The sequence below is a fragment of the Plecotus auritus genome (genome assembly GCF_963455305.1).
Source record: "Plecotus auritus genome assembly, chromosome: 8".
Taxonomy (NCBI): Eukaryota; Metazoa; Chordata; class Mammalia; order Chiroptera; family Vespertilionidae; genus Plecotus; species Plecotus auritus.
In genome coordinates this window covers 163,018,532-163,032,010 of record NC_137782.1, presented here as the reverse complement: position 1 = coordinate 163,032,010, position 13,479 = coordinate 163,018,532, and the positions used below count along the sequence as shown (strand labels likewise).

The 13,479-nt window shown below is 42.2% G+C and overlaps 1 protein-coding gene across 2 annotated transcripts in view; it reads right to left on the bottom strand.

Annotated features, from left to right (window-relative positions):
* Positions 1–1,145: 1,145 nt before the first annotated feature.
* The window catches only part of RBKS (ribokinase), a 77,411-nt gene continuing 65,077 nt past the window's right edge, over positions 1,146–13,479 (bottom strand). For both annotated transcript variants that reach the window (XM_080684196.1, XM_080684195.1), the window contains one exon: positions 1,146–1,382. In XM_080684196.1, coding sequence (XP_080540322.1) covers positions 1,209–1,382 — 174 coding nt within the window. In that variant the 3' untranslated portion in view covers positions 1,146–1,208. The remainder of the gene's footprint in view (positions 1,383–13,479) is intronic.

Genomic DNA, 13,479 nt, shown 5'->3' with positions numbered 1-13,479 from the left:
GTTCAGATAAAGACTCCTGCCCTGCCCAGATCTATGTACTTTCTCACTCAAGCTATTGTTTCCCACAGATTTTCAAAATTGCCCAGTTTTCTTCTTTACTTGTCGAATTTCTGGCTGAAGGTGAGGATTAGCTCATTTTCTGAGCTCTACTGGTTCGTATCCTATCCCATTTAAAGTATTTATGTGGGAGAACGAGAGTGCCCACCTTGACTACCAGCATTAAGGAACCCATACTGTTTGAAAATAACAGGTGTTCCCTCCCAGGGCCCACTCTGTGTCTCTGAAGAAATGCAGGAGGCGCTCTCTGGAAATGGAATTAGATGCGGATACTTGCTGAGTCTTAGAGGCTGTGGCATGATAGTCAGCTCTTTTATGGCATCTTTTGTTAAAGCTCTGGTTCAAAGCAATAATAGGTGCGATCTTGGCTATTTTTAGATTGGAACTGTACATAATGGTGTTGGGTTACAAGAAAAATCTTTCACCTGATCTTACTTGCTAAGCCCAATGTAAAGGGTCTTTGACATGCATGAATTGCATTTTTAAAAACAAAACAATAACCTAAATACTGGCTTAACCAGTGACTTGTCTATTCAGCACATAGGCTGAATGTGGCCCACAGGTGGTGTTTACATAAAAAAATGAGTTGCTGACACGTAAACATTCAAAGATTTCAATAAACATCCAAAACTTCTGGCTTCTCTTGCAAAACCAGAAGCTTTGACAACACTAAAGCCAAAGCTGAATATCAGCTGCCCTTCTTAGGAACTGCTTGAGTGGTCCAATCCATAAACCCCCATTCCCTTGTTTAACATTTTCTGCTCTGACTAGTCCCTTGTCCACAACCTCTGCTAGTGTTCCTGATCTGTTGTCAGTCGAGTTTGCCAGTTCTCGAGTAGTAGTAATGTTTGTGCAGGTCCTGGTCGTGCATGGAGTCCTTACTTCTGGTTAGCTCTTGCAGGAAAAGCAAGAAAATTAATCATTGTAAAGAAATAAATGAAAGCTTGAGGATGACTTAGTACAGTGGTCGGCAAACTTAGTACATGCGGCTCGCGTGCCGCTGTTTGCCACTCTGTTAACTAATGAGTTTGCCGACCACTGACTTAATAAATGAAAATATTTGCAAAGAAAGGAGAAGAGGACGTTTTATAGTAAGCTGCTAATTAAGAACATTTTATTTCCAGGTATTTTTATTTTTGAGGTAGTAGCAATCAAAACAAATCAAGCGGCAGGTCCTTCTTGTATGGATAGGATGACTGTGTCCCTGCAGCCTGGACACTGACTGCTGCGATGAAATTGGATCTCTTGAGCATTTCTTCCAAGGACAGATTTGGGTAGTAAGCCAGGTAGAAGGCCAAAGCTCCTACAAAACTGTCACCAGCACCCTGCAATGAAAAGCACAGTTGTGGAGATAAGCATGTACTCATCTTTTCCCCAAACTTATATTTTTAAAATATTTAACTACATGTTTATTTTAGAATAGATTTAGATTTACAGGAAAGTTGCAAGAATATGACGAGAGTTTCCATAGACCCCACACCCAGTTCTGTAAATACATTACTGTGGTACATGTGTCACAACTAATGAGATAGTAGCGCTATATTATTAACTGAACTCCATATTTGTTTGGATTTCCCTAGTTTTGCTTAATGTCCTTTTTCTGTTCTAAGATCTCATCTAGAATACCGTATTACACTTAGTTATCACGTCTCCTTAGATTCCTGTAGGCTGTGACAGTTTCTTAGACATTCTTCAGTTTTGATGACCTTGATCGTTTTGAGAACTGGTCAGGTATTTTGTAGAATGTGCCTTAACTAGGATTTGTCTGTTGTTGTTGTTTTCTTTTTTTAAAAGTATGTTTTTATTGATTACTAGAGAGAGGAAGGGTTAGAGATAGAGAGAGAGAAACATGGATGACAGAGAAATATCATCAATTGGCTGCTTCCTGCATGCCCCTCTCCCCCACTGGGAATCAAGCCCACAACCTGGGCATGTGCCCTGACCAGGAATTGAATCAGTGATCTCTTGGTTCCTGGGCTGACGCTAAACCACTGAGCCACACCAGGCTAGGGCTAATAAATGCATTTTAGATAAAATAAATGTAATTACACAAGTTCACTTTGAAAAATCATTCTGGTATTTAACAGCATTCAGGGCCATTTTCCAGTTTTTCCTAGTTTGCTGGCTTTTTTTTTTTGACCCAAGAGCTTTCATTACAAATCTTGAAGTTATACTTCAGCCTTAATAGAGACCTTGGCCTACAAGACTGTTTCAGTTGCAGCTGACGTATTTCATGAGCTGGCTGCAGCATAGTGATGGGTACTAGAGGAGTATAACCCATTGTGGATTACCTGCTAAACAGTGTGGCAGAGTTTGGATTTTAAGAAAGGTTTTGAAGAAAGGCTCTGTGAAGAAGGGAGTCCTTATGGAATGAGACAGATTTATAGAGAGAAGGAAAGCCTGGAAGGAAGAAGACCCAGGAGGAGTAAGGAACAGAGTGAGCTCATGAGACAGCGAATGGCTTTAAGGAAAATGACATTTTCTGTTGTTTACACATCAAGCCAACAATACTAAACTTGCCAAGCAGCAATAGTAATGCAGGTATGAATTCCACACTTTCTTTCCTCCCGTTGATGTTTTCTGAGCATCTGAGCTATGGCAGGCACTGCTAGGTGCTTTGCAATTGTTTGGTCTTTCCTGAAGGAAACAATAGAGAGAGAGCCACACGTGGTTCCTGCCTTCCCTCGGATTACAGCATAGCAATGCGACAACAGAAAGGTCTGGAGCCAGAGAAATTATGAGTTTGGTGGAGAATGTATTATGAAAATAGGAAAAATGCCACAAGATATGAAGAGTCATGGCAAAGTCTAAGATTCCAAGTTTTGGTTCCTCACATCATATACAAAATTAAATTCCAGACGTGAATGTAAGAAATATAACAATAACATAATATTTAAAAAATATTTTAAAATTATGTACCCAAAGCCATTAATTATAAAGTTAAATGAAAAAGAACAGATTTGATAAAAATTCTTGTTATATACAAATGACATATTCCCAATATTCAAAAAATACCTTCAGATTTGCTGGGACAAAGACAAATCCAGGATAAAAATGGACAAAAGATATAGGTCTGTGATTTCAGAAAAGGAAATGTAAATGGTCAATAAGCAATAAACATGAAAAAATAATTCTTAGCAGTCAAAGAAAATGCAAATTAAAACATTATTTTACCCATCAGATTGATAAAGTAGTAAGATTGACAGCAAGAGCAGCAAAGATGAAGAGGGAGGGGACAAAGGTACTCATGTTGTTGGTAGGAACTAGAAGAGTAATGCAGTATTTGTTACAATAAAAAACGCGTATGTCCTTTGACTCGGTAATCTTGCTTCTGGAAGTCCACAGGTGAAAGTTCCTATAATACCAGGATATATGTAGAAAGATGCTATTGCTACATTGTTTCAAAAGGCAAAACACTGGAAATAATCTGTCTATCAAATAGGAGAATGGATGATAAGCTTTTGTACATTCATATTCTGGAAAACTATGAAGATGTTAATTAAAAGCATTTATGAAAAATCGATAGTTAACATCATACTTAATGGGAAAATATGCTTAATGGGAATGCTTTCCCCCTAATCTTGGGAACAAATCAAGGATTTTTTCCCCTACTTCTATTCATTATCATACTGGATTGCCTAGCCAGTGCAATAAGGTAAGAAAAAGAAAGAAAAGGCATACATATTTAAAAGGAAGAAGTAAAACTCTTTCTTTGCAGATGGCATAATCTATGTAGAAAGCCCTAAGAAATCCAGCAAAAAAGTCACCAAGAATAGTGGGGTTAGCAAGTAGCAAGATACAAAGCCAATATTAAATCAATTTTATTTCTATATACTACTAATGAATAAGAAATTAAAAAAACAGTATCATATATAATAGCATAAAAAATATGAAGTATTGCCTGGCCGGGCGTGGCTCAATGGTGAATGTTGACCTATAACCCAGGAGATCACAGTTTGATTCTAGGTGAGGGCACATGCCCTGGTTTCGGGCTCCATCCCCAGAGGGGATGTGCAGGAGGCAGCTGATCATTGATTCTCTCTCAGCATTGAAGTTTCTATCTCTCCCTCACCCTTTCTCTCTGAAATAAATAAAAATATATTTAAAAACAAAAGAAGGAGACAGGAAAGGAGCAGAGAGGTATATTTATGTATTTTGAGAGATAGGAATGAAATAAATGTGGCAAAATGCTAATAACTGGTGAAACGATGTATATTGGAGTACTGTGACTTTCCTGTAATCTTTATGTTTAAAAAATTTAAAATTTTTACCTGGCCAGTGTAGCTCAGCGGTTGAGCGTTGAGCCAGGAACCAAGAGGCCACTGGTTCGATTCCCTGCTGGTCAGGGCACATGCCCAGGTTGCAGGCTCAGTCCCCTGTGGGGGGCATTCAGGAGGCAGCTGATCGATAATGTTTCTTTCTCTCTATCCCTCTCCCTCCATCCTCTCTAAAAAAATTAATAGATAACATATATATTAAAAAAATTAAAAATTTTATTAAAATAAGTTTTTCAGGAAAGAAATGTCACTAAAGAAGTTTTAAAAACCATCATCAGTCACTTCATGAATTTTCACATTGGCTATTTTTAGTCTCTGGATGATTTCCCTTTTTTTCTTAGTTAAGTGGACATGCTGGAGTGAGCTGCATTGGTAGGTGCTCTTTCCTGCATTTGGGGATACCCCTATCATTGAGGCCACTTCCTTTGCAATTAAAAACCAGGCAGTGACACCCATCTGAAAGCCGAGGGGAGTGGGAGCAACATTTTCTGGCTGTGACAGTGACTTCAGAAAAACTGAGGTCTGAGGTATTAGTGGCAGCATTGTAATGGCATCCTAGGTCCCATGCCAGTAACACAAATGGATGCTTTAGTCTTCAACCAAGAACCTTGATTGAGGCAATCCCACGTGTTAAACCCTTATGCATGGCTAGAAAGCTTGTGCAATTCATTCCTTGATGACTACATAGTTATACAATCCTTAAAAGACGTATGTGCTTAATCAGTGACTGCTGATGGACTAACTCTCAGTTGCCCAAGTCGCCACCTTCTCATTTCACAGAAGTGAGAGGGTTGGCTGGGGGCAGAGCTCCACAGTCTTGTCATAAAGAGGGTAGCAGTTGGTCCTCTGAGTCCAAAACCACAAAGAAGCAGGGAGGCTCCTAGCTGGTGGACCACCAGCCCAAAGACATGAAGACCAGGACACGCTATCTTAAAAGTCCCATTCCCTCCAACAGTGGGAAAGCGCTTTGAAATTTAAGCAAGAAAGGGGTGGAACCTTAATGGAGGAGTAGAAGGGTGAGGATAGGAGTGAACTTTTACTGTTTGCTCTGCATCAGGAGGCAGCAAAGCTGGGTACTTTCATACACACGCAAGACTGACCTCATTTCATCTTTATTAATGACCCTTCTGAAACTTGAGGGAGCTGAGTCTTAGAGACATTAAATAACTTGTCCAGTGTCACACAGTTAGTGGCAGAGCTGCAATTTGCATCCAGACCCAGTCGATTCCATGCTCTGTTCACATCACACCACATGGTAAATGGTTGTGGGAGGCAGGCGGGCGGCAGGAAGGCGAGAAGGAAGGAAAGCATGCTGAAAAGAATCTCTCTCCCTTTCAATAGCTCATATTCCTTTGCACTCCTCTTAGGACACTTGGGACATGGTGCTATTCTGTGTACAGGCCTGCATTCAGTCGAGGACACTTTGAAAACAGGGCAGCAACCACATCTCTGTCCTCTCTGTCTCTCTCACTGTGTCACTCAGTGCTTTGCATTGACTTGACCAGTTGGTCCTGTTCCATTGTGTTCTTCTCTTCCAAGGTGGCCAGGTGACTCTCTCTGAACTGCATGTCACTTTCTTTTGTCATGAACACGGAGGTTAGGTTGCTACAGCCAGAGCTACTTGATAGTCCCATTGTATTGAATCTGTTTATACCACAGGGCTTTCAAGTGCCAATAAATTACTCGGCTATTGATTCACATCTTCAGTATAACTATTTTTAGACATAGGTATAATTTTTTTAATGGAAAGTGCTTTAAAAGTGGAAGCTGTATTGTATCACTATGATTTCCTGCAAGTAAAGTACTTTCCAATCAATCATTCTTGGAATAATGGAATCGTTCTCATTGATACAACATCATGGTTTTAACCTTTTACTGAAAATTATTTTTGTGCCAAAGGGGGTGATGGCATAATTCTTCCTTCTTCAACAGAAATACCCATGTGGCTACTATTCATTGTGTTCTCACAACGATTTCCTCTTAAGGAAGAGCTGCTCTTACAGAATGGATGTGGCATTCTGAAGTTTCTGCTCTCCCCAGGGCCTTCACACTCCTGAGTTCTGGGAAGTTCTGGTCTGTGGTACTGGTAGAGGCAGTTTCCTAGGATTCAAGGAGGTTAAATAACTCGCCCAAGGTGAAAATAAACGTGGTAAATGGCAGTCAAGAGTGGTACCAAGGACATCTGTGGAGATCCAGCAACAGAGCAGGTGGAGAAGCTATTTCGGGAGAGAGCGACTGGGCTTTTGACTGTTGCTTACATTTCCCTATTTCCCGATGGGAAGGGCTTAGGTTTTCTATAGTGATGAAGAATGACAGGGATGAGAGAGTGAAGACTGTGAATCTCTAATGATGTCCCTCTGTATGGGGTCCCATTTTCCAAGAAGAGATTTGCCCTGGGCAGGGGTGAGGGAAGAACGGGGGTGCAAAGGAAGCAAAGGTTTTGGGAAAGAATACTTCAGATGAACAGCCAGAGTCCAACCTGGGTAAGGAAGGAAGAGAGGTCATTAGGGGATCAACAGGTCAGAAGAAAATGGAGGAATTTAAGGAAAGTGAGAACAAGTGTAGGAAAAGAGGTGAGAGAGCTGGTTGTGGTCAGAATAGGATGTGAGGTTTATTCCCACAGAACTGAAGTAGTGCCAGGTATTAACCATTTCCTGGGAGTCACCATGGGAGTGGGAGGCTGGAGTGAAAGTGAAGAGTCACTGTAGGTGAGGGCATCTAGGAACTCTGAGACTTGGTGACGGCTCATCCTACATGATGGTAGCATTGGAATGCAGAGAAAAATAGTGATGTAGATGCCAGAGTCTTAGATAAACAGAATTATCAGGAAAGGAGGTCAAGGCTCTATAACTAAAGTGCATAAACCTCAAAATGTAGGAGTCTCTACAGGATGGTAGAGGAGGGATGGCTGGAAGCTTTGGGATCAGGAGCAGCTTTCACCTGTGAGGGCTGTGTGGGGAGTTAAGGATATAAAGGAGCTTGCTTTTGAGGAAAAGGACAGCCAGAGGGCTTAGGTAGAAGGTGTAGGAAGGGGAGAGGCACAGAGCAGTAAGGGATTCTCCTGGGTCCCTGTGTCTCTCTGACCTTCCTTCTTTGTCTCTATCACAGGTCCCTCTTCCTCCTCCTGCCCAATTGATACTGTTATTCCCTTGGGTTCTGTCCTGGCCCATTTCCCTTCTCATTCCCCATAATTTCTTGAGTGACTTAAGTACTATGCAGTTATAGTTTAAACTGTTATGCATGCTCACCATATACATAGCACAGATTTTTCTCTATCTTCAGATTCTGTTCCACCAGCCTCCTGCACTGTCACTCAACACGCCTGATTTTAATCCATAACTACCTGAACACGAACCTCTTCTTACCTTTTCAGTTTGTGGCAGCTCCACATTGAAAATCTGGGGGTCTTCTGAATCTCTCTCTCTCTTATACCTAATTAACCTCCACTTGCCAAGTTTCAATGTATTATTTCTCAAATCTGTCCTCTCATCTCCATCCCTACTCCCACTGCCCTACTTCCTGGTCATATCACCTCTAGAGGACCACATTAACTTCCTAACCAGTCTTCCTGCCTCCAGTCTGGCCCCTTCTAATCCATTCGTGACACTGCTGTATATATGGCCACCTCACTTCCATTCCAATCCAGAAAGATCTATGAATGTTTCTCATCTTTCTTAGGGTAAAATTTTAGCTCCTCAGCATGGCACACAAGGCTCCCTAGTCCACTTTTCCAGTTTCATCTGTTCATCCTGTTCATGTATTGAACTTTGGGTCTTCATCCATGGACTTCGGGTCTTCATTCATGGAGATACCTTGGCCTCGAGTCTTCCCTAGAATCAACTCAGCTATTAGCTAAGTCAACACATATTTGCTGACTGGCACTCTATTGAAAGCACTGTGTTTCCCCTGAACCCAGAAGCCTGGGTTAGGAACCCTCCTAGAGGCTCTTGTCCTTGGCCTTCAGTGAGGAGCACATGCTGTCAAGATGCTTTGGAAGAGGGATGACAATGAGACAGACTTCTGAAAGTCTTAGTTTGTCAAATTCCAGATGATAGAAAAATGGATGAGTTGGAAGGCATGATGAGTATTAAGTGTGGTTGGGGCGGGGGGGAAACTCCATGTGATGAAATCAGGCGGTTACAATAGATCTCAGACGATCTTGCAAGAATTATGTCATCAGGAGGCTTCATTTGTTAGGAATCTCTACCCACACTGGATGATTCATCACTCAAACTGCTGAGGGACCCTACAGTTAAAGCCCTTGCATTCCTCCTCGATGTCTTAATGCATTCCATCTGACAAGTAGATCCCACTTTCTTTTAAAAACTTCTCCCTACACAAAGCCATCCAAAGCCTACACTGTGGACCTGAATTCCTCAGCCAGGCTTGTGGCTTTGGAAGCCAGGGAAAAGGCAGATGGGATGAAACATGACTAAATCTCAAGCTAATTTCTTCTTAAAAAAAGAAGATTGCAAGGGCCTCAGGAAAGGCAGAGAGAACAACATAAACCCACCAGGGTCCCTGCTGCTGTCCACCCCATGCAGGCAGGGCCACACCAACTGCTGAGGTGGCTTACATTCAGGCCAGCTTGGTGGCAAGCCCTGCTTTGCTCTTGCTTCCACGTTCTGAGAATGGGGCTTCTGCCTTGTTCCTGTTTGCAGGAGGTTGAGGCATGAATGTGTGGTTGGGCCTGGGAAAGTAAAAGTAATTCTTTGTCCAGGGAGGGCTAGTCATGGACTGGCAGGAGACATGGTGTCATGACCCCTGGGGAAGCAGCACAGAGGGAAAACAAAACTGGCTTAAAATCTGCCTTCTCCCCTCTTTCTTAACTGTGTCATCTTCTAAGAATGATAAATTCATTATCTTTACACCTACAGTGAAGCCCCTCTCTACATAGCTGGGAACATGTTTTCTCAAGGGGGACAATGCAGTAAATGGTTTGGAATGAGACAGATCTGAATTGGAGCCCTGATTTCACCATTCTGGCAAGTTATTCAACTTCTCTATGACCTATGAGGTAGGGCTATTGTAAATACTGAATTAGATAATGTATGTGAAAAGGCCTAGCCCAGTGCCTGGAGCAGAACTGTGTTTAATAAAGGTGAGATAGACTAGATGGTGTCATCTGGAGGCTCTTTAATGAGCTAATAATGTTTTTGAAAATGAAAGCCCATAACCAGGGTCAGAAGGGGCCAGACAAGGGTTCTAAGGAACAAAGAGGGTCAAGATTCTAGGAAATGATCCCTTGGGTCCTAGGGCAAGGGGTTTATGCTGTGCCTGCCTTGTATTCCCAGCGCAGAGTAGAAGGATGAGAGCATCCAGGAACTCTCTTGCAGCCAAGAAGAGGCAGAAGTCAGGGTCCTGTAGCTTTTGATTACAAGGCTGCAGAGTTCTAGCAGTGGCCGTCTGTATGTGCCAGGGTCTCTGAAACCCATTCCTCTGTGGGGGCAGGGGAGGTACTTTATGAGGTTATGAGGAGGACATTAAAGAAACGTAAGTGAAGAGTATAAAGGTTCCTCTAGATGGTGCAGGACTGAGGGAGCCTGGTAAATCTCATGTTCTCATTGGGTCGGGGGTGGGCGGGGTGGGGGGCGTAGAGGAGAAGGAATAGAGGGAGAACAATGAGCGAGGCTTTTGGGAGAGGCCTAGAGCTGGGAGAGGCTGGAGGACGGCATGGGAAGAGGGTGACCTGAGCGCCTCCACCAGGAGGGTTGCTGCCCAGGGAGAGGAGGTGGTGGCAGAGCCTGGAGGGTGGCAGGGAGGCTGAAAGGATGGTGTGGGGACAGTGTGATCTTGGAAGACATTTCTCTAGTTGTGTTGGAGCCTGAAGTTGGCGCTTATCCTAGTTAGTGATGGATATTGAGTCACCTGATTCACCTTCTCCATGTGACTGACTTCACCACTCACTCAAGTATGAATAGAAAGAGAAAGACCCTGCTTAGACCCTTCATTCTCTCCAGCGTATGCATTCTCAATTGGGGCATATCTCCCCATGGGGGTGAAAATTCATTCTTGCAGGAGGGAGAGGGTAGTGGTGAGAAAAATCTTTGATACAGTGATTTGTGGCTCTCTAAAGGGCCACGGTACATAAACAGATATAGATAGATGGAGAAATAGATAGAACATTAAAGTTTCATGGGAGAAGAGGACAATTAGGGGGAAAAAAAAAATCCTAAAACGCTCCTTGGGGTGAGTGGTGACTAATGAAATAAAGGTTGAGGAACAGAGAAGTTGAGCCTCTTGTCCCAAAGAACTGCCAGTATCCGGGGCTTCTGGTGAGTTACAAAGCCCTAACCAGCAACCTCTCAATTGCAAAGCACACAGGGCAGGTGTTGGTAGCTCCCCGCTTTGTTTCCACTGAGCCAGAAATTCCTACATCTCCCACCCTGTTCCTCTCTTGTTTACCTCCATCTAAGGTCTCCATGGCCACCAGTAAGCCATGGGCAAACCCACACCCTGGAATGAGGACTTTTACAAGGAGATTAGAACTATGTGGCCTAGCCTGTCTTCTTCCCAAGGCAGGAAAGTGCAAAGGTTCTCTCCTAGGCAGACGAGACTGAGTGGTCTGTCCGATAAACGTACATGAGCTACGTGCTGCTCACACAAGACAAAAGCTCTGCTTCACAGCTCAGATCTGAACAGTTCTGTCTCCTCTTATCAGCACATACTTGCATCAGAAGGATGAGATCACATCCTTCCCAACCTCAACCTTCCCCAAACAGATCATTTTAGGAACATCATGATGGACATGAGAACCTAGTTTTCTTATCATTATTGTGTAAGTGCTGCTGATTTTTATTCCAAATAAGTCTGTAGGGATCATGACAAATCACTATGTCATAAATGTCAGTGACTTTGGTTTTTACCACTAGCCACTTTAATTTATTACATTTAAATTTCAATTGTTAGGCTGAGATTGTCTCTTTTAAAAATACTCTTGTGATTAAAAGAAAGAGCAAATATTTTCTGCCTTATATTTCATATTAATTGAGTATTAAACTACATGCAGTGAAGTTTTGATGTGCTTTTTATTTCTGTCTTTTAAGTAGGCACAATATTTTCCTTGGCTCTACAATTTATTGGCGATTTGATTAAAAACCAGCTTTAATGAAATATAATTCACATACTATGTAATGTGCCTATTTAAAGTATACAATTCAGTGTTCTTGACTCCATTCACAGGGTTAAACAACCATCACAGAGTCTAATTTTAGGAAATTTTGTCCCCCACCAAAAGGTACCTTGTACCTGTTAACAGTCACTCCTCATTCATATTCTACCCCCATGTCTAGAACCACTAATCTGCTTTCTGTCAATATAGATTTGTTAAATAGGCACACATTTTTTGAGCAAAATCATTTCATAGTGTAATTCCATAATTAACCAATAACTGAATCATAATTAACTAATTACATTCATACCTATCTCTTGATTTTAGCTGGCACTTTTTGTGAAAAGTGAAATTCATGTTGGCCTGTTTTATTACTAAAACTGCATTCCCAATAATCACGGAGGGAACAGATTTAGCTTCCTTCCTGCCCAGATATGTTCACTGAATACTCTATGAAGTTTTTAAGTTAAATGATAAATGCACCAGAGGCTTGCTGTTTAAGAATTCCTTTGGTGGAGTTGTAGTAAAGGCTAACCTTTAAGGTATAACCCACCCACATTCTTCTCAAGCACGGACACATGAACTGTTCTGGCTGGTAAATCTTGGTTTCTATAGATTTGGTTTGCTTGAGGGGTTTTCTTTTTAAAAAAAATATATATTTTTAAAATATATTTTATTGATATTTCACAGAGAGGAAGGGAGAGGGACAGAGAGCTAGAAACATCGATGAGAGAGAAACATCGATCAGCTGCCTCCTGCACACCCCCCACCGGGGATGTGCCCGCAACCAAGGCACATGCCCTTGACCGGAATCGAACCCGGGACCCCTCAGTCCGCAGGCCGACGCTCTATCCACTGAGCCAAACCGGTTTCGGCTAAAAAATATTTTAAAATGAAATTTATTGGAGTGACACCGGTTAATAAAATTATATAGGTTTCAAGTATACAATTCTATAATACACTATCTGTATATTGCATTGTGTGTTTACCAGCCAAAGCCAAATCTCCTTCCATAACTATATATAGTGTTTCTCCCCAAAATGTATACATACACTTTGAATAATTATAAATGCAGTATTTATTAAAACACATTTCATTTTCAAAATTGGGCTATCAGCTATTCAAGTGTGTATACTTTTTGGGGGACACCCTGTATTTTCTTTTAGGTCCTCTTTGTAATGATTACTATGTGGCAGTGGACACTTAGCTTCCTTCTCGAAGGCCATGACGCCCTCGCACAGGGCTGAGGGTGGGGGGGTTCAGTACAGACTCACTGCTGGTGTGTGGCAAGTTCTGGGCATGGGAGCTTCAGTGCCCACATACATGTGTGCCCTAAGCGATCATTAGAGCTTTCCATAGAAAACAGCATGTCTGAAATGGATATATTTTTCTACTCCCTTGTAGCCACTGACCAGGCAATGGTTTTCCTATCTTAACACCAGATAAATCGGTGGGCTTAAATGGCAGAATCTGAGGCACATCTGCCAAGGTGGAGAATCAGTCATTATATAGTCAAAAAGATGGATCTGGCTAGGCCTTCTCCCAACTCTGCCCTGACACAGTGCTCGGACTGCCAGAATCCTGTCGGCAGAATGACATGACTCTCACTTTTTCACAGTACTTTCTGGTTTACAGAGCATGTTTGTAGATGTGTTTCATTTTGAATCTCATTATAATCCTGTGGGGTAGATAGGGCGGGCCTTTCATTTTCCAGATGAGAAACCAAGTGTGAGAAGAACTTGCTCAAGTTCATGGCTAGGTGGCAGGAGTGACACCCCCTCCGTTGAAGGCCAGTCTCCACTAAAGCACCCCCCTGGAGAGGCCATACATGTACTTCAACTTTGCTCACGAAGATTTTGAAACTTCTGTTTTGGTATAGCTTTAAAATCTGTAGCACACCTCTGACTATCCTCAATGAAGGCACTATTTCATCTTCTAAGTTAGTGGTTCTCCAACTAGAGTGTGTTTCAGAATTGCCTGGAGGGCTTATTAAACCACAGATTGCTGGGCTCCACCCCCAGAGTTTCTGATCCT